At 38.2% G+C, this 22,378-nt stretch overlaps 1 protein-coding gene across 1 annotated transcript; it reads right to left on the bottom strand.

Annotated features, from left to right (window-relative positions):
• Positions 1-592: 592 nt before the first annotated feature.
• Positions 593-21,289, bottom strand: LOC109676366 (uncharacterized). Its single transcript, XM_074053722.1, has 4 exons — positions 21,174-21,289; positions 10,122-10,248; positions 9,858-9,909; positions 593-9,205 (listed from the first exon to the last, which is right to left on the bottom strand). Exons 1-4 carry the CDS (start codon positions 21,174-21,176, stop codon positions 8,038-8,040), a joined length of 1,350 nt encoding a protein of 449 aa, XP_073909823.1. The 5' UTR covers positions 21,177-21,289; the 3' UTR covers positions 593-8,037.
• Between the last annotated feature and the right edge of the window lie 1,089 nt (positions 21,290-22,378).

A 22,378-nucleotide genomic window follows, 5' to 3' on the forward strand; every position in this document is an offset into this window, starting at 1 on the left:
ACTCATGGAGTTAATTTTCCCCTGCACAGTCTATTTAATTGGGAAAATTCTGACTTTCACTTACTCTGTGTTCTAATTCATAAAGCTATTTCTGGTTTGAGACTTAAATAACAAGTACTTATGACTTAGACTTTAACTGCTAGGTAGAATACACCTCCAGATGAGAGGCTCTGGAAACTTTCAAAGAACAGGGGCTGATATGGTGACCAATCACATCACACCTGTGGTTGGAACCATTTGCAACAAATGCCTTTGTCACCTGTCCCCAGTTCTTTTGTCTATGTAAACCTATAGCCTATGTCTGTACCAAGATTCCTTAGTTTTTCCTTTTCTTGTGGATTGCCATTGGCCCATGTGCATTTAACTGCATGTCTCACTTTATCTCCCAAAGCCTACATTCTTTCACACAGGTTGCCACCCAAAACCTTGTAAAAAGAATGCTGTTTTTATGACAAGGCTGTTTCACTTGAACCAGACCATGATCATTCATTATACAACTAAGAGACTTCAGGAATCTGCTGCCAATTTCCAACAACAAAGAATGGACAGTTGAGAACAGTGGTTTTCCTAGACTAAGTGAATGCCTAGGACCTCAGCTGGGAATCATTTTTTCCCATTGTGAGCTTACCTTCATCAAACACTTCAAACACTTTCTCACTTTGTTTCCCAGAGACTTTGGGCTTTTATTATTCACAATAAACCTTGTGCTGCCATAAGAGCCATCTCTCCGCCTAGCCACTCCACACCATTCTTATGATCTACAACATCCATTTTCTAATTTTCTACCATTGTTTTCTTCATGTAATATAAGTTCATAGGTTCTCTCTTTTTTTTCTCCTTGCTAGAGAACTCAGGTTAACAATTTACACAGTAGACTAGTGACATATTCTGTGAATTTTTATTCTTTTCTTTCTTTTCACACTGCATAATTTTAATAATTTTCTTTATGTACTTATTCTTGGTCTTCCATCTCCAGTTCACAAACGAAACATCTATAGTAATGGTGTCATTGAACTAGTTTCACATACACCTTCATTTTGTATTTTTTTTTTTATGTATCCAGTACTTGAACACAGGGACTACATCTTGAGCCACTCCACTACCCCTTCTCAAGCTAGGTTTTTTACAGTTAGGGTTCCTTGAACTTGAACTGTTTGCCCCAGATGGCTTTGAACTGTGATACTTCTGATCTCTACCTCCTGAGTAGCTAGGATTACAAAAGTCAGCCAACAGCATAAGGCACATCTTCATAATGTCTATATAATCCTTTTGATGATTGCCAATTCTTTATGGACTTAATCTTCATGTATTGCTTTCACATTTTCCTTTTTCTACATCATAGTTCCCTGCTACCTTTTGATTCTACCTTAAAGACATTTTCCTGGGGTTCTTTATAAAATGAGTCCACAGCCTCAAATTTTTCAAAAATTGGTATTCTTCACTGAAGAGCATCATTTCTCTATCTCTTCATAGATTTTGTGGTTTCTTATCATTTTTGGGGGAAAATGGGCATGTAAATCCTGGTGACACATGTGTTAGCTTGGACTGAGTTCTTGCTCAAAATGTAAGAATGACTGACTCAACAGTGAGTAGATGAAAACCAACAGGTCTTTATTAGTGAAAGAAAGTGTAAACACTCTATAAAGGAAGGACTGGTGGAAGTGATCCAAGACATAGCAGGTGGGCTGGTTAAGGGTATTTATGCTACTTTTTGGGCAGTTTGAGGCATTGAAACTCCATGAGTCATTCTCATAGATGGATGTTGGCCTTCATCTTCTTGACAGGTGGATTTTGAAAAAAAATCTCTCTTAGGTGGGTTTAGTCACAAAAATTTGGCATTGTTTATATCCTTGAGAGGCAACTCCCTTCTAATTTCTGTATCTGCTTCTTAAAGATGTGTGTCACCACTCTTGCCCTTTAGTGTTGTTTCAAGGTGACTCCCTTCTTTATTCTATATTATCTCTAAAAGAGGTTTGTGTTGTGATGCCCTGTTCTGGCTAGCCTTTGTTCTGTGCATCTTAAGTCCCCTCCCTGTATATCCTGGGCTACTCCTATCACTATGATGAGACTTAACCAGTGGTTCTCTTTAACTAGTTTTGAGGTAGTGACATTAGACTACATTGGCCACTTTCCATTGAAGTTTTGATTGTAGAAATTTCCACAGTGAAGACTTTGGCAAGTAGATTTTTCTCCAAGACAGAACTTGTGCACAAATTTAAAGTTTCAAAATGGATAATCCACCCCAAAAACACCCAGTACCAAAATCTAGAGGATTTTTCTCTCAATGTCATTGGGACATTATGCTCAGAATTTTGTAGGTGAAACTATAAAATTTGCACATTCAGCTAAAGCCAGTCCCGTGGAGATTTTGGCTTTCAAACTTGACTGCTCTCTGCCTTCATGCTTTCTTCACTGTTACTTCAGTTTTCTGGTCTTTGTTCTTATGGATTTCTGGTGAAGGAAGTTAGTGCTTTTCTGGAGTGCCTCTTTTGTTTTCAGTTCAGACACAATGCATGTCCACTCATCATGAACATTGCATTGTACATTGTGGAGGCTGTAAGTGTTGATATTAAGTTTCTTATCTTTTTTTTTCTTTTGGGGGATGTATACCTCTATAGTTTTATGCAGAAATCAAAAGAAGTATGTGACTCAATTTTGGTCATAATGATGAACATGTATTACCCTCACTGCCCCTTCCCTTCAAGAAAATGGAGAGTAGCCAATCAAAGACTATGAGAACCTGAGAGAGTCAGCCTGACCCACCTCTGACCAGGGAGTAAATTTTCACCATAGTTTCCCAATTAACTTCAGTATAGCTCATGGGCAGTCTACTTTGTCCGCTGCCTTAAAATAATTTCTACCTTAATGAGTGGCCTATACACCTCTGTGTGACCCTTCAGTTATATAAAGAATATGCTTTTAAGTGTCCTTTTCATTTTGAATTGCTGTATTGGTATCAGGATACTTTACATGTGAAAATGATACTCAGTGAACAAATGAAATCTATGTCAGTGTTAGATGTCTTATTTCAGTGTGCACAGTTATTTCTCTCTTATGTTAAGCAAGTCAGAAGAGAAGGAAGTAGTATGAGTTAAACAATTTGAAAATATTTTACTTCTGCTCCTTCTGAGTAAAAGGAAACATGTAGTTTATTCTTTTTTTACCAAATTTCTACCCAACTCACTTATGATATCTGAAATTATTTTTAAGAAATTAATAATTTCAAGTAATAGCACAAGTTGCCCTTTCTCCTCATTTCCACAATTCTGTCTTCTGTAGGCCTTTTAAAATGTTTACACACACAGTATAAGAGAATAGACAAAGCATTACCAACATAATAAGTGCAAAAACGTTTTAATCCTACACTAAGAATTTATTGGAGAATCCATGCAAAAATGAGCAACTCAGTTACAGACCAAAAATGAGAGCAGTATCACCTTCTATTTCTTTGGATAGACAAGAGGGTGGAATCATGGCCATGTGGTGACACTGTCTTGTCTTAGAAGCAGGAAGTATCTCATAAGGACTAATGAAACTTTTAGGAAACTTAGTGGCTAGGAACCATGCCTTCTCTGTTGATAATGAATCATATCCTAGACAAGACAGCAAATACTAACAACTTCCAGTGTTACATAAGGTTCTAGCTGACCTGAAACATCAGGACCCAATGAAAAACAACAGCCTCAGCCAGGCCATGCAAGCCAAAATATCCTCCAAAACAGCATCTAGGATATTTTGCTGACATGAGGCACATTTCATGAGCGTTTTTTTTTTTTTTTTTTGATATACAAAGATTTGACTTTGTCACATCAGGAACTAATTGTCCAGGCTGCCTTCAAACTGCAATAATCCTGACCTCTGCCTCAGGAGTACCTACTGTTAACTGGAACAAAGCATGTTGGACTGACATGCATGCAGAGATCGATAAGTTAACAGAAATGCTACATTGAAAGCAGCATAGAAAAGGCTCAATACCTCATGCTTTATTGGGAGAAGAATTCACTGGAAGCATTCCCCAGCAAGAGAGTTGGAGCTAACAGCTGCTTGCATACTAGGGATAGATATAGGAAGTTAGTGGGAGAAGTCCCTGAAAGAAGGGAATCCCAGGTAGAACTCTCAGGAAGACAATGGACAGGAATATCTTCCATCAGCCCTCTGCCACTCCTGAGATAATGGGTGTTTCTATGAGGCTGGGTGGGATATTTCTAGGAAATGGCTAAAGGTGAATGTTTGTTATTCTTTAGGGCTGGGTGTAGAGTTTCAGTAAGCCAACTGTGATGAGGAAAGATCCAGTCCTCATGCAGCTGCCCAATACTCACTCTAACAATCAGGATTACAGGCTTGAGCCAACAGCATGTAGCTCAAACTATGAGAATTAATCACACAAAGACCAGTTTTCCAGGAATAACCACTCCCATCTGTAAAGACCACAATAAAGTCTTGAGTCCTCAGAACCCTCAGTGCAATAATTCTAATCAAATCTTCTGACCCTCTTGATAGAGGATGCACCTTTGGTTGTCTTTTGCTTTGCATCACGTGAACAGAACTGCTCAACTTCATATCAGAGTAGTAGGACTACTCTTTTTCAGTTCTTCAATGCTTACCAAATAAACCTCTTGGTTATCTTATGTCCCTTTCTTTGTAAATTCTTTCACTAAGAGTTGACATCAAAAATCCCTATCACTCTCCTAATATGCCCTTTATCTTGTGTAAAAGTTTGATCACATGTGCTGTTTGCTGAGATCATTCCTCTATATCCTCTCAGCATTTTCAGATAACATTTTAATTAAGCATTTTTAAAGAAAGTAATATGGATACATTTTTGTCCTATTTCTCATGTTTCCCTATCAAAGGAAAGGGGTGGTTTTTGTGCCTAACTGACTGTATTTACTCTGAGTCATCCTGGTTCTCAGGGATCTTTACAATTCTCTAATTCCACCAACACAGTGTAAGCTATGGAGCAAAATCCACTTTACAAAGTATATTAGGTAAAATAAATGCCTTAAGGCATTTGAACTCAGTGGAAAAAGAAAGCAATCCCCAGACCTGGACACTAATAGCTCAAACCTTAATCCTATCTGCTGAAGAGGAGCTTTCAGGAGGATTATGCTTTGAAATAATCAGGAGGATTATGTACAGAAAATACTTTGAAGGAGCCTATCTTAAAAATACATAACACACCCATAAAGGCTGCTGGCGTTGGTCACAGGGTACACTACATGCATAGGTAGCAAAAGGTCTGAGTTCAAATCCCAGGGCCAGCAAGAAAAAAAGAAACAAACAAACTGATCCTTTAGTCTCACAATAAGTCCCAAATTTGTTGTTCCTTTAGGACAAAAAAGAGGCCCAACATGTAAATCCAAGAGAAAGATTATGGATTAAGATTTGGAGAGGTCTACACAGCAATAATCTTGAAAAAAGAATGAAAAGAGGAAAGGGCAAGAGAAAGAAGAGAATAAAAATGACATATAGTCTCACATTAATAAGAAATCTTGAAACTATACTATTACATGTGCTATATTAAAATAAAGAAATTAACAAATAGATCTCAGTGGAAAACAAATGAGTACTCACTAGATTTCAATGTAAAGACAAAATTGATTCTTGACAAAACAGGCATCGTACAATGGTGGCCAAATCAATAAACACTTTAAAATATGAGACAAGGACAAATCCAGGTTCTACTTGAAAACATGCTTTCTATCCTTGTCTGTCTTGGACAATATGCAAATTGTAATGGGAAACAAGAAAGATAAAATCTAAATATTTTTACAAGTATCATTTCACATGACTTTTATCCCAGCCTTTGGAAAATAAAAGTTGGAACATGCTAAGTTGAAAGTCACCCTATTATACATAAAAAGTTACATAAGTCCTAGTCTCTCTATGAAATGTAGAGCATGTTGAAGGTCACAATCAAAAAGATACACAAATGGCTGGCAATGTGGCTTAATTGGTAGAAAACCTGGGCAGCAAGCATGTGGTTCTGAGTCCAAATTCCAGTCCAACATAAAAGAAATTCTTAAGCCACTCCTTCCAGCACTTAAGAAAGTCTATTAATGCAGGATTCCATGTGGCTGTCTTTATTTGCTGGCACAAGAATAAGAAGCATAAAGGCTTCTAGAGAAAAAATGTAGACATACTTACTCCACAGATCTCTAAGAATTCATAAGGTAGTTGCTAGTGGATCAGGCCTATATACTTAGTACTTGAGAGGGTAAGCCAGGGGGATCATGATTGGAGGTCAACCTGGGTAAAGAGTTCATAGTCCCTCACTCCAAAATAACTGGGAGAAAACAGACTGGATGGGATGTGTGGCTACAATGTACAGTTCTTTCCCTGGAAGCAAAAGCCATGAGTCAAGTCTTCTCTTCACATCATTATTTATCATATACCTGGAGGAAAGCAGGTGACATGGCATGCTGTTACTAACAAAAGTTACATAAACTGACAGTGTCATGAGTGCGAGAATGGAGTCCTTCATGTTGCTAAAAGGAAGTAGGAGATGTGAAGGCTCTCCCTCTTTACTTTAATATATAGAGTTTCACTTCCCTGTGACATCTTACACATATTTTTTGGTAATGGGAATGACAGAATATATTCCCATATATTTTTCCTTCTGTAAGGTTTGACACTGATTGTATCATTACATTTTTGATGTTGAATACAATGAACACAGACGGGTTCATTATGCTTACACCTATAGATTTTCTGTCCAGTGTGTGGACTTTCATGTTTGAGGTCATGGAAATGAGTGAAGACTTTCCACATTGCTTTCCTAATCCAGTTACTCTCCATCTTTAATTTTGTATGTTTTGGAAGAGGACTGGAATGCATGAAGGCTTAGCTATATTACACACATGTATAGCACTGTGATACAATGTAAATTGTATCATATCAAAGAAGATTACTGGAAAAGGTGAAGGCATTCCTCCATTACTTACATAGTGTTTCTGAATTCATTCATGATTTTCAAGACAGGGATATGTGAATGTTTTATCATACTTGACATGACCCTACTGTTTATTTACACCATTAGTTCTTTCTGGTGCATGAAAGGTACTCGAACTAAGGAAGGCTTGCCACATTGCTTGTATCCACTGGGTTTCTCCTGTTTGCATTCTTTGATGAGTATGAGGAACACTGGATAGGGTATAGGTTGTCTCTAATTCCTTTCATTCATAGAGTTTCACTGCAGTGATTTCACATTTGATATTGTCACTGGAAATTGCTCATATCCATAGCTCATCTCTCTCGTATAAGTACCTTTAGGTCTTTTAAGGGTAGTGAGGCAGGTGAACACTTACCCCACATTGTTTAAGTCTATAAGGTTTGTCTTCACTGTGAGTTCTTTCAAGTCTTCAAAGGTGACTGAAATGAGTGAATGCTTTATCACATTGCATATATACATAAGGTGTGAGCACCTCTGTGCACATGAAGGTGGGTGCGTTGATTGATATCTTTTCCACATTGCTTACATCCACAGAGTTTCTCTCCAGTGTGAGTTCTTTCACTAATATGAAGGTTACTGGAATCAGTGTAGGCTTTCCCACATTGCTTACATCCATAAGGTTTCTCTCCACTGTGAATTCTTTCATGAATTTGAAGGTAGCTAGCATGAGTGAAAACTTTCCCACATTGCTTACATCCACAGGGTTTTACTTCAGTGTGATTTATTTCATGATATTGAAGGTAACACACACTAGTGAAGAACTTCCCACATTGCTGACATCCATAGGGTTTCTCTCCAGTGTGGGTTGTTTCATGAATACGAAGATTACTGGAATCAGTGTAGAGTTTCCCACATTGCTAACATCCATAGGGTTTCTCTCCAGTGTGAGTTCTACTATGTTTCTGAAGGTGATTGTTTTGATTAAAGCCTTTCCCACACTGCTTACATTCATAAGGTTTCTCTCCAGTGTGAGTTCTAGTATGTCTCTGAAGGTGACTGTTGTTGTTAAAGGACTTCCCACACTGCTTACATCCATAGGGTTTCTCTCCACTGTGAGTTCTTTCATGAATTTGAAGGTAACTGGCTTATATGAAAACTTTCCCACATTGTTTGCATCCATAGGGTTTCTTTCCATTGTGAGTAATTTCATGAATACGAAGGTTACTGGAATCACGGTAGGCTTTCCCACATTGCTTACATATATAGGGTTTCACTCCAGTGTGAGTTCTACTATGTCTCTGAAGGTAACTGGCTTGATTAAAGGCTTTCCCACATTGCTTACATGCATAGGGTTTCTCTCCACTGTGAGTTCTACTATGTTTCTGAAGGTAACTGGCTTGATTAAAGGCTTTCCCACACTGCTTACATCCATAAGGTTTCTCTCCACTGTGGGTTCTTTCATGAATTACAAGGTAACAGGCTTGATTAAAGGCTTTCCCACACTGCTTACATCCATAGGGTTTCTCTCCAGTGTGAGCAATTTCATGAATACGAAGGTTACTGGAATAACGGTAGGCTTTCCCACATTGCATACATACATAGGGTTTCTCTCCAGTGTGAGTTCTACTATGTCTCTGAAGTTCACTGGCTCGAATAAAGGCTTTCCCACATTGCTTACATGCATAGGGTTTCTCTCCACTGTGAGTTCTTTCATGAATTCGAAGGTAACTGACTTGAGCAAAAACTTTCCCACATTTCTTACATCCATAGGGTTTCCCTCCAGTGTGAATTCTACTATGTCTCCGAAGGTGACTGGCTTGATTAAAAGCTTTCCCACACTGCTTACATGCATAGGGTTTCTCTCCACTGTGGGTTCTTTCATGAATTACAAGGTAAGAGGCTTTTGTGAAAACTTTCCCACACTGCTTACATCCGTAGGGTTTTTCTCCACTGTGAATTCTTTCATGAATATATAGGTTACTGGAATGAGTGTCGCCTTTCCCCCATTGCTTACATCCATAGAGTTTTCCACTAATGTGAGATGTTTCAAGAATTTGAAAGGCATCAGATTGAGTGCAAGCTTTTCCACATGGTTTCCATCCATGAGATTTCACTATATTGTGTATCCTTTCGTGGAATAGAAGAGACTTAAAATCAGTGAAGGTTTTCCCATCAGCATTACATAAATTGCTTTTCCATGGTGCTATTCTAAGCAGAGTTTCCTTGCTTATAATATTCTCTGCAGTCTGATGAAAGGATTCTCCACATTGAATACGTTGTTTATGTTCATGCAGTCTCTCTAACACTTCAGGTCTGCAAAACAGACAAAGATTACCATTCTTACCCTATTAATGATTTATTAAGAGAATTTATGGTGTTTGTTTCTTCAGGATTTATGAACACAAAAGTACTACATGTTCTGCAGCAGGGACTGAGGACAGCTATTATGGAAACAGTGGTGTTCATATTTATTTCCATAATACCATTTCAATGTTAAGTGTTTGACAACACTGAATGAGTTTTACAATATTGAAATACACTTAAAGTGCTTATTGAGATGAAGTGGATGAAAAGCTTGTAGGGTTGTGAAATAAAAGAAAGAACATGAGGACATAGGATGAAAAATGGGCCAGTTGGTACCAGTGCACATGATCATCCCACTGTGACAGAATGGATAAAATATAGTTAAATTGGCTTCTGAACAGAGTGGGGTACTTTTTTATATTGATCAATAGGACAGGGTCTCTTGTGACTGCTTAGGACAAAATATATTAAGAATTATGGCACATACTAAATTTTGAATTTTTTGATTCTTGATGCTTAACTTATTTTTCTGATCTTAGAGAAAGTTTTCACTGATTTCAGCAATTCATAAGTAGAAGTTGCAGTTTCATTTCCATGGTTATCAAACTTCTTGTCAATGCTACACATGATGTTCACTATTTTGGTCATGAGTACAAATTACCTCATATTTCTTCTGGGGTTCCTGAAGTCCTCTTCAATATTTTCATTTTCTTCTTTTGTTTGTAAGGTATAGACACAGAGAAATCATTAGTTTTTAATCAATTTGAAAGAACAATTTGATACCTCAGCTATTTTCATGGTATAATATGATTATATATATAATATGAACCATTACCATCCCTTTTTGAACACCCCAGAGGGTAACAACACCAATGATCCACAACACTAGTGTGCAGTTTTTATAAGGTAATGGTGCCATATTTACCTATGTAGGACAGGTTGCTATACGTTTCTAGCATCACTTCTCTGTAGAGCTTCTTTTGGGAAGGATTCAAACAGCCCCATTCTTCCAGGGTGAAGTTCACAGCAACATCCTCAAAGGTCAGGGGCTCCTAATATGTCCCACACACATTTGTGAGAAAATTTGTGAGTGTCACAGTAGTGGAAACAGACAATATCTGTGTACTAAGTACACATCGTGATGTGGTCTCCACATACTGAATGCATTTTCTTTTTATCACTTTCTCATTCTCCATCTATCCTCACAGGCACTTCATGGTAATTCTTACATCTCACTGGACCTATTTCTTAAATTCAAAGCACAACATGGTTACAAAAATTACATTTTACACACTGATATTGTAGCACTCTATTGACAAGATCCTTCTTATTTCCAATTAGAGTAATATCAGGGGACAACAGTCTAGAGGAATAATGGTTTTAACACATGAATAAAGCCTCATGTCTACTGGTATTGCAGAACTGCCAGTGAGATGAACCTTACCAAACTAAATATAGTGGAAAAAGGGGATAGTGTCCCAAAACAATTTATTCCAATAATATCCTATTATATACATGCTATTTATGATTATTTGCACATTTCTGCAATGTTCACCAGAGCGAGTTGTACTAAGAGAAACCACAATGCACTCATGGTTTTGAATAGTGTTGGTATGACAAACAGTATTTAATATCTCTATTGTAAAGAGTTTTTTTTGGAATTGAGAACCTCTTGCTGACTGTATGAAGAGAGAACATTTGGAAGCTTCTACCTGGTTTCTTAAAGAGTAACCCAAAGTTATAGTTAAATAAGACTCATGAAGAACCATTCAGATAAATTACAGATTTTGCTTTAGCATGCAAAAACATAAAGTAGAAAAGAGAAATGTGTCAAGTCCCTAGAAATAGTTGGATTTCAACAAGTCATCACATCAACCTTGCTGTATAAAATTGTGCAATTTTGAAAATACACCTTAAAACTCATGAACAAAACAACTTTTCAAAGTGTAATCAGTGTCATAAGTTGCACACAGCAATAAAATTAATTGGAATAAGAAAATGATCACTTGACCCACTTGTGGAGGCCTAATCTTGTAATTCTACCAAAGGATCACAGGTTAAACATTGGACTGATCTACACAGCAAGAACCAGTATCAGAAAAGGCAGAATAATGAAGAAGAAGAATGGAAGAGAGCAAGGGAAAGAACACAAAGTATCCTATTATATAATACTAATCAACAATGTTCCAACTACATTATCAAAGACACTGTACTATAAGAAAAAGATTAACAAATAGGCCTCAGAGGAAAGGGAACCAGTCTTCCTTTGACTTTAAATAAGAGAAAATTGATTCATGACAGAAGACACACCACACAATGGTGGCTAAAACCACAAAATGTGGAACCCAGTTCCTCTTTGAAAACACATATTGAATTCTCCAATATCATGGACAATGATCAAATCGCATGGGAAATAGGAAAGATAAAATCTGAATACTTTTAAAGTCATGCTGTCACAAGCCTGCCATCCTATCATTTGCAAAACTAAGGAAAGACTAGCAAATGTTCATGTGATCCTGGAGTACATCTCCTGTTCAAGACATATGTGTAAAGTACCTGTATGAAAGTAACACAAAAAGAAGAGCATTTTGAAAGTCATTACCCAAGGAGCATACAAAATGAAAGTGGAATGTTAATATAGTAGAGTGGCAAAAGACAAACAATGAGAATAAATATCTGCAATACAAGCCAAACAAAATGATTAGTGTACTGCATACATGAATGAATGAGAATGAGATTGAGAAATGTACATATCTACTCAACATAAAATACCTTGCATGAATCAAGATCTATGTCTGTGATTTAGGAATAAGCTGAGTAAAATAAGTGTTCAAAATCAAAATACATAAATAATGTGTAATGGTTAAAAGGAGTGGCAACTGATGCAATCTCCACTGACATTTCTCTAATTCTAATTATAAAATAGCATCCCAAAACTGTTTCTAATACCCACTGGACATATTGCTAATATTAATCAGAACTATTTTTCACATCCTGGAGAAGACATCTAGAAAAGATCCCAAAACCATAATCACTGAAACAAAAGTGAAAATAGTTTAGTTCAATATCACACATGATTGAGTTTGTGAAAAACACTCAAAGACAGCACCCAGAAGGCATTTATACAGGATAGGTCTAATACTTTTTATAATTCCAAAGGGTCAAAATAATGGATAAGATGGATAAGTTTAATGGATAAGATGGAAAAAGGATTTTCAGTTTATACAAAGTAGTTCAAAGAAAATGCTTATGAAGCAAATATTTAAAAGTTTTCTGTTCTTCCTGCAGTCATGCTCACTCCTAGTGACCCTGAGCCTGAATCAGCACAAAGCCTTCTTTACTGTCATGCTCAGAACAGAATTATCACAGGGAATAATCTACCAGCAGTGAAAGTTGATTTAACCATGTGTCATCAGCTGTTATCTCCCAAGTTCTTCCCCTTTCTTGAAAACCAAGGATCTTTTTTGCCTAGCAATTGGGCCATCTGTAATCCTTAATTGGGAAAACACACATAATGCAATAATTTCATAAAACCTTTAAGGGTGAAGAACACACTCAGTGCTGAAAATGAGCCCTGCAAGGCATAAAATTCCATTGATCAGCACAGAAACCTGAGGATATAACTCTGGGAGCACATCATGTTCTTTTACTCTCATCTACTAGTGAGAGACTCTCGGCTTCTTCACTGATATTTCTGAGAGAGAACATCTCAATTCAGTCATTTTAAGTTTCCACTAAAATAAAATGTCAAAGGCAGAACTTGAGTCTCTATGAGAGTACCAAAATGTGACTGTCTTTGACTCTTACCCTCACAGATATTCTTCATGTTTTCGTAGAGAAGAGTAAATCCAGAATAACTATACATGTCACAGTCAAAACACTGAAGAGAAAACAGTACCATGATAGCAACAGGCATACCTTTAGAAAGGAAAAAGCACACACCAGCATTTACCTGTTTCTCACCTGACTTCAAATACTATACAGCTTCAAAGTGGTAACACACCATCTCACAAAACACCAGAGTTTGTTGAATTATATAATTTTACAATATTTAAACTCATTTGATAGCTTAGAATGTGGTGACTCTTTGGGAAAAATTCACTAGATTCATTAAAAATATTTTTATTTGGTGTTGATTAATGAATTCTGTAACACTTGCATCCAATAGGCTGATGAGCATGTTGAGTTATCTATCATCATTTTCTGCATTGTTCTCCTTCCTGTTTATGTTTCAATTGGACAAGTCTTTGACTTCAGGGTTTTATGTGAGCCCCACTACCATTCTTTTTGCTGTGGTTATTTTTGGAGATGGGGGCTCATGAAATACATGCACTTCACCAAAAACACTGAAATATAAAAATAAATGAATCCTTGAGAAAAGAAATGAATAGCATGGTAGTAGGTCAATTCCTGAGCATGAACATGAGGCCACAGATTCTATCCCAAGCACTGGAAAAAACTAAACTAAACAAAATGACACAAAGAAAAAAGAAATGAACCAAAGAAATTGAGGTTTTAATTAAACATATAAAAATAGGATTACCTGTATTATTTTTATTGGTTTCCTCCTGGAGTTATCTTCCTATTTCAAAAAAACCAATCAATAATATTCCAACAATGGCTATTTGAATTTCCAAGGTAAAAGATGATTATATTACACAATACCAAAAGAAGAACTTTTCAGACCCTGGTGCCTCACACTTGTCATACTAACTACTTTGGACACTGAAGTAAGGATGATCACAGTTTGAGGAACCCTTGTTTATCTGGGATGGTGCCATGTATCACCTAACTAGCATATATTTAGGTACCACTTAAAGGGGCAAAGGAAAACAACCAAAGTTGTTTCTATTGGTAAAGATATTCTAAGAGTTTTAATAATTCTGCGCCAGAATCTGTGATGAAGAACAAACAGGTTTTTAAGTATATCACCCAACAAAATAACCTCTCAAGTGAATAAATCCTTTCTTTTAGCTGGAGATCCTAAAGGTCTGTGACTATTCCATGGTCCATGAAAGTCTTCCTCAGTTGACACAAATTACATCGTGACTAGACAAATTCTATGAGTGAAAATGCAAACAACTGAAAACTTACCCAAGCAAAGTAATCTTGGTAACACTAGTGGTTAATATCACCACCCCACCATCGTTCATGTTCCCATGATTCTTACATGCCCAACAAGGGAAGCATACACTTTTGATTGTTCCATGTTCCACCTCAAATTCATCATCTCACTTGATCAATTGAAAAAGAACCCTAACTCTACGAATTATCCTAATGAAATTCCCTACTCTTTCCAGGCAGTCTCTGGCTCATCCTCAGCATGAGCCACTATATCAACCACTCCTTTATTATTATATGAAATCCAATATCAAGGCTAAGGATCTCTGGTCCAGGACCTAACTTGAGTCCCTCTTTTATACATCATCTCTCACCTTTTTTTTTTTACTACATTTTGCTTCTCTTTACTACTCTTGAAAAACCAGTCCTTCTTTGCCTTGCCTTGAGACACCTGCACACTCTGTTGTTGGGGTTGTCCTGTCACTGAGAACCTAAGTTCATGTTTTGACCCAATCTTCATTTCATTTTTGGAAAATACTGTGTAGACAAAGGCCAAAGAGAACATCAATTATGTTCAGAAACCTGTGATAAGTTTCCAATCTGAATTCACCCATTTGTAAACCAAGTGCAAATGCACCACCATTGCAGTGAGTTGTGCAATGTGAGCTCTGTGTATATTTAGGGATTCAGTAGAACTCTACTTAGTATGTCTGGGATCTGAGTGTGCATTCAAAACCCTGCTTCCACATTTTTAGATAATTCAGGACCATCAGTTTTTACCCTGAGAAGTTTGGAAGGAGCAGGGACACCAAGGATCACAGCTTCTTTTGCTGGGAACCTACTACTTCCCACAATGACCTCATTTGGGGACAGAATGAAGGGGTCCAGGATAGATGAGTTTATTCAGAGGTAGAGGACATGATGACAGGTTCCTTCTCATCTTTGAAGATACATACCCTATAGAGAGGATGGAGGGCCACAAGGCACTGCAGGCAGCTAAGGCCTCAGACATCATCACTGAGCTGCAGATGTCAAGGTCTCTAACACTGATTTAAGCTGGTCCAACATCCTCATCCTCCTGAAAGGACTCTGCTCACAAACACTACTTTGACCTGCTATGGTGATTGGGTTCTGCCCTCCAACCTAGCTGAGCACACAAATAAAGGGACTGAGATTGAGTCCCACAGTGCCCATATCAAAAGAAATCTCAGTGATTCAGAAAATGATGGGAAACAGAAAGTCATTTTTCAAGGATTAGGTGGTGGTCGTTCCTCCCACCGGATTCAGATTGGTCAGCCTATACAGTTCTTCCCTACAGCGCTTTTCAATGTCTATTGAATCTGGGTCCAGTCACCTTAGATCTCTGTGGCAGGAGAAGTGATTCCCACTTGGGAAAGTGGCAGGGCCAGCAAGTGATTTCAGGCACTGACCTCAGGAGACCAGGCCTCCTCGCTGGACCTTATGTTCCCCAGCATGGGGATGCATTGTATTTAAGCAGAACCTGCCCCTGGCTTTTCCAAAAGAACTCTATTGTTTTCATGTGGAAATGGGGCCAGGAGTCTGCTGAGAATACTCCTCACTCAGCATGTAAGGATATAGCCACTGATTTCACAGAAGGATCTATTTGGAGGACAGGGCAAGTGAGACTTCAATAGACTAGGACAAAAGGCCTGGTGTGGTCATGGTATGTTGCAACCAGTCACTCGTCTATATGGACAAGGATTTCTCACACCTGTTCCCTCAATCTACCCATTATCAGTCAAGAAAGTAGGAACAGGCAGGGTGCCAGGGGCTCACACCTATAATCCTAGCTACTCAGGAGGAAGAAATCAGGAGGATGATATTTTGAAGCCAGACCATGCAAATGGTTTGTGAGACCATGTCTTAACAAAACACTTCACAAAAAAGGAATGGCAGAGAGACTAAAGGAGTACAACCTGACTTCAAGCCCCAGTTCTGCAAAGAAAAAAAAAAAAAAAGAAAGAAAGAAAGTAAGAACATACCAATAAGTGAGCCCAATTACTAAGAAGCTGTAGGTATCACACCAAAATGGCAGAGACTGGAAGGCATTTCCTGTAGTAAGCTGAGGGTCTTCCTTAGCCCATACTGGGGTTCATCAGTTCCAAAGAACATCTGACTGGCTAGAGATCCAGAACCCACCCTTTGAGATCTGAGTAACAGAAGTTCCTACCAGGGGGAGTGCAAAACCAAATAATTGAATCCAGCAGCAACACTCAGTAGTTTAGGCCTGCCCCTTTGTGCCTACCCAGTCATTCCTGGGGACTCATTGTAGCTAAGCAGAACCCAATTTTCAGAATGGACCCTTCTTCTTCAACTGGGAAATGGAGCCTGAAATATGCTGAGAGAATTTCATACTCATTTTCCCATGGGGACAATTTTCTTGTGATCTCAGGAAAATTCTCATCTAGGCCAGGCCAGGAAAATGGAAAAACTGTGCATGAAGATAATATCATATCCACTGTTCTCACACAAGGAACAAATAACAACAAATATGAGGAGACAGGGATATGTGGATCATCAGTCAAAAAGCACTGTAGGAGTTCCTCAGACTGCTTTTGCTAAAAAGGGTAGACTCCATACTCAGTCCATGGATCAACTAAAATCAGGAAAAAACATGCCATCTCTCCATTTACAATCAGTCTGTTCTCTGAGCCATCCTCAGCAGTCACCTTGTTAACTCCTTGGAATCTAGGAGGAAGATAGATATTTTCTTCATGATCAGAAACCAAATCTACCCCCAACAGTAGACCCTCCTTTGGAAGGACCATCCTCTAAATAACAACCCCAGAATCTCTCCCAAAACTACAGCTGAGTGACCAACTATACTACACCTGCAACTGGAACCCTTTAACTATGCATATCTTTGGTCCAAGCGTCCAGTTTATTGCCTATTTAAATCTATATCTCATGTCTGTATGGAGTAGATGGTGAACATGAGTTCAGTGCTTACACTGCCTCCTCCCATAGCATATCTCTAGCTGTGTAATAATACTCCTTTCCCTGCTTCTTTTATTTTAAATTAAGGGTAATTAGCTGGATGTATATTGTGGCATTTAAGGAGATTGAGCCATCAGTCCAAAATTCCATTTTCAGAATAAGAATAATAATTGCTGAAAAGTCTCAGGCAGTGGTCTCATTTCACAAAGCCTTTCTTTGACTGTCTAAAGTAGAATCAAAGAATTGTAGGCAAGCATTTTGAAGAAACAGCAAAGTGGAAATACCATGTACAAAAAGTTAATATCAGTACAGACTTAGAAATCATCAAAGGATTATACAGAAATTATGAAGATAGAGACATAACAAGTTCAATGAAACCATCACTATAAGTGCTCAACAGATGAAAAGAACAAGTAATTGAAATTATGTAGCCAGAAGAGAAAAAAAAACATTTAAAAATGACAATGTGTTACCAATATCTGAATTTTGTAAATTATTGAAACTTCTCTAGACAGAAACAAAATCATATAAGCTAAGAGAGTAGATCTCATAAAGAAAAATAGTGTTAGGAAATTAAGAAATGAACAAAAAATCTTTACTTTCTCACAACTGGTATTCAAGGAAAACATTTGTATAAAGTCATTGAAAGTGAACTATGGACTAGGTCATCATAACTTACTATATGAACAGTTAGTAAGAACAGTTGCATATGGCTTGAAGAACAACAGTGGAGAACATACCAATATGCCTGCCCTGTCCATGAAGTAGCACATCTTTTTATGAAATGCATTTAGATTACTTACAAAAGGAGTTTCCATGTTCAGGAAATTACTAATAATACATTTTAAACATACTTGGTATCATAAAGGAGTAGAGAAAATATGATAATATAATTAATAAAGGACTGCAGCTATCAGACTGGCTCAATGGTATAGTGCATGCCTTAACAATCACAAGACCCTGAGTAATAAATAAGTAAATAGATAGTTATATTAGGGATTTCAGCAACATTGTACTACACCAGCTAAATGCACAGCACATATTTTACTCAAGTTATAATAACCATCTGAACTTCAAATTAATAAAAGAACACTATTTATAAAAAACAAAGGAATAACACAAAAAGAATGACAGGCAGAGGAAGAGGTGAGATGAGGGCCAAAGCAACATGAAGGAACAAGTAGGAAAAATGCTCAAAACCACAGCTCATCAGTATACTACAAACAACAGCATTCAAAGAAGCTCTTTAATGCTAAGTGGACAAGTGTAATAAATTAGCATATTCCACATACTGGCAAATCTCAAAATAAGCACACATCGATAAAACTTCAGTTAAATTCATACACAATCAAAACTTCCTAAGAAATTTAAATTTTCCATACTCTACAGAGCACCAATCCCACAACCCCCACCCAAAAAGAATATTCTGTTAACACTGTAGAACAGTAGGGCAACTTTACATAATTAAAATGAACAAAATCATCTGAGTCAACCTTACCACAATGGATAACATTTATGGGCTTGAGTCTTTGTGAAAGATCCATTACTCCAAAACTTTTGTCATGCACTCACTTTAAGGTGAGGGAAATACTGAGTCACCTTTTCATACACTGTGACCTTAGTGAACTATCTTAATCTTTGTCAATGTACATTGAGATGTATAAATTCCAATGTTTATTATCAGAAACCTTCTGATATCTTCCACAAATTTAGGTTTGCTTAGTATATCTACATTGCTTATGTCTATCTGGTACCTATCAAGACTATTCAATGTGTACTCTTTACTTAATGAACCATACTCCTGAATTCATCTCACACAAGACAAAAGTACCAAGAATGGACACTCTAGTACCATTACCAAACATTCCCCAAAGACCCCAAATGTTAGGACCTGTGCTGTGTTTCTTTTCCATCACTTCTGATAACAAATATGTGGTGTTACCAACACCAACCAACTTTCAAAGACCAACTAATTGTCCTTTAATTCAAATCTGACACCATGCAGACTTAGCACACTCCCTCCAACTTCTGGGCAGTGTGAAGCAGACAAGAAGCCCTAGCTCATGATTGCTTTGTATGGTCACACCGGTCACCTTCCTAAAGTCATACAGAGGTACCACCCTGAGCCAAATCATTAGAATAAATGCAATTATTGTTTCAATGGGGCTTAGGAAAACAACCAAATACACTTCCATTACCTCAGAAACTTCAAGGATTTCAGAATCTCTTGCTAGAAAAAATTTTAATTTATACTACACACCCTCACTTTCTCAATGCACCAACTTTTTGGTTCATCAGGAACTACAGAAATGTGTCTTTCTCTGAGCCTGAGCCTAACAGACTTGTCTTCAGAGGCACAAATTAGAATCTGTCTAACCATCTAGCTCAACACAAAAGGAAAGTGGTGAAATTATATAATCTGAAGCTGTAACACTCATAAATATCTACAATTAATCCACACTTTGAATCATTTCTGCACTGTAAAAGGAGCACATAACCAACATTCTTCCCATTATCCCCTTTGCAAACTCAGATATTCCTCCACCCACTATCAAGATGCCCTTTTTTTCCATAAAAAATGATTGAAGAAATCATTGCAAATATTTCAAAATCATTTGTAAATAGTTGTAAAGTAAATTTGACAAATTTGAGCCTCAGTCATCAAACAAATCACACTGTAGTGTCACCATAAGATCATGAAGAACCCAGGTCCCTGGGGTTCATGCCTGTTATGCCAGCTGCTCAGGAGACTGATATCAGGAGGTACTTGGTTCAAAGCCCATGCTAGCAATAAATTGTTGAGACTCTATTTCAAAAAAACCCATCAGAAGAAAAGGCTAGTTGTGGCACTGAAGTGGTAAGAGAACATGCCCAGCCTGCATGAAGACCTGAACTCAAATCGCAGTGCAGTGAAGAAAACAAAAAAGATCACGAAAATCCTAGTAATGCTAGCTCCTCCCTGAAAACCAAGGTAATGGGGAGACTGACATCATGATGACAATCAAAATCAGCTAAGCAAAATTGTTTACCAGTCCTCACTTACAAAATACCCAGAGCAAAATAGACTGGAGATATGGTTCAAGCAGTTCAGCTCTGCACTACAAATGCAAAACTACGATTTCAAACTTTGGTCCCCACAAATAACACAAGTTACAAGGACACAAAACCATGAAGATCACAGGAGAAAACTGTTTTTTTCAATCTCCATGTCTGTCCACTCTCAATTTATTTCTTCTCTTGTTTTCTGTCTCTTTGAGAGCAATTGCATTTCTGCCTTGTGACACCTGCATACCTTTCTTTTGGGGCTTTCCCCCTAGAATAATTTTCTAAAGTCATGGTCTAAGTTAATCAGCATTTCATTACAAAACAATATTCTAGAAACGATCTGTGGAAATTAATAGTTAAGTCAGAAATGAAAAAACGTGTCCTCTCCACTCAGAAGCCAACCACGTGCACATGTGGATTCGAATTTCCAATAAATCTGGCAATGTGCGGGATTCATGGAAATTTAGGGACTGAATAAGAAGCCCGGAGAAGCACTGCATTGAAGGGACTGTGCAAGGAGTTTAGCCCAGGCTTCCCTTGAACCTGATGGACTCAAAGGGAAGCTAGGTGCCAGTAAGGATTTATGGGGACACTGCACAGGAGCGCTCTGTCCTAGCACAAACTCCACTAAGTACTCAGCAGGCTCCCCAGCCACCTCAGTCTGTGGAAGAGGAATTTGCAGATTAATTTCCCAGCAGGGGTGTGTACTGGAATGCAGTCACCACACAGGGACACAGGACGGAGCTCAAGTCTCTGGATCCACCGCCACCCTGTAGAAGCCCATGGACCAAAGACCCCAACAACGTGATCAGGGAGCAGACTCCAGGCGGGACAGGGCACAGTCAAAACCACAGCAGCTTCTGGATGCAACAGTCCCTCCACCCAGCACTGCAGATGCCCAGCCGCCTCTCACCATTTCCCACTTCTGACGTGTCCAGGTGACCTCACTATGTTCCTGCAGGCAGAAGATTTCACAAAACTGCTGGAGCTCTGTAGCCTGAGAAATAGCAGCAGGCTTGTGGTAAATATGGCGATCATGAGGAAGGCAACTGTGAATCACCTACCACTGTTGCTCCTCATTGGCAGGTGGACTGCGATTAAACAGCCGCTCTGATTGGCTAATGGATAAAGGGCCCAACCCCCAAGCCCTGGAGTGATGGGTACGTGTAGTGGAGGGGGGAGAAAAAGGGTGTGGGGGGTGGTGCTAAACTGGTGATTTGAAATGACAGACTCCAGCAGATTTTGCCAATCAGGGTTCCTTTCTTGGAGGTATGTTTTAGTTTCTGGGATAACTACTTTCAGGAAATCTTACCCTGGCTTTCTGGACCTAGCTCCTGCTTCTTATCATACACACTGTGACCTTCTTGCACCCTCCTCCTGAAAATGGCACAACAGGTTTACTCAGAGAATTCTAGATTCAATATTCCTTGGAGAAAATTCATCATGTGTGTTCAGGAGGGGAGACTCAGGTAGGCTAAGACACAGGAAGTCTAAGTAGGGCTGATGGTCAAACTCTGGAAGCTGGAATGAAGCAGATGGCCACGGATTCCTCACATCTCATGTTTCAACCTAATCATTTGCACCCAAGAAAATAAAAACACATTACCAAAAAAAGCAATTTACTTATTTCATGTATGAACCCCCACCTCCAAAAGAACCAGATAAAATAGATTGCAGATATGGTTCAAGCAGTTGAGCACCTGCTCTGTAAATGCTAAGCTATGAGTTCAAACTTCAGTCCCCAAAAATAAAACTAGGAAACAAACAAGTCGAAGAGGATCACAGGAGAAAACTGATTTTGCCAAACTCTATGATTGTCAATACCCATATTCTTTCTTCTCCTGTGCTTTCCTCTATTTCAGAGCAAACCATCTTTCTTTCTTAAAATCTAAGTTAAATCTTAAATTCTAAGTTACATCTTAAATTCTAAGTTAACCAGCATTTCTTTGTAGAAAAGTATTCTAGAAACTACTTGAGGACAATTAACAGTTAAGTCAGGAATGGCAAAAAGCATCCCTGCCACTCAGAAGCCAAACACGTGCACATGTGGATCTGCATTTCCAAAGAATCTGACAATGTGCAGAACTTGTGGAAATTTAGGGACTTACTGGCAGCACT

The sequence above is a fragment of the Castor canadensis genome, chromosome 14 (genome assembly GCF_047511655.1).
Source record: "Castor canadensis chromosome 14, mCasCan1.hap1v2, whole genome shotgun sequence".
Lineage (NCBI taxonomy): Eukaryota > Metazoa > Chordata > Mammalia > Rodentia > Castoridae > Castor > Castor canadensis.

Coding starts and splice junctions, on each gene's coding strand:
- LOC109676366 (XM_074053722.1), bottom strand. Junction 9,910..10,121: donor TAGCAACCTGTCCTACATAG/GTAAATATGGCA, acceptor TACAAACAAAAG/AAGAAAATGAAAATATTGAA. Junction 9,206..9,857: donor AACCCCAGAAGAAATATGAG/GTAATTTGTACT, acceptor TCTGTTTTGCAG/ACCTGAAGTGTTAGAGAGAC.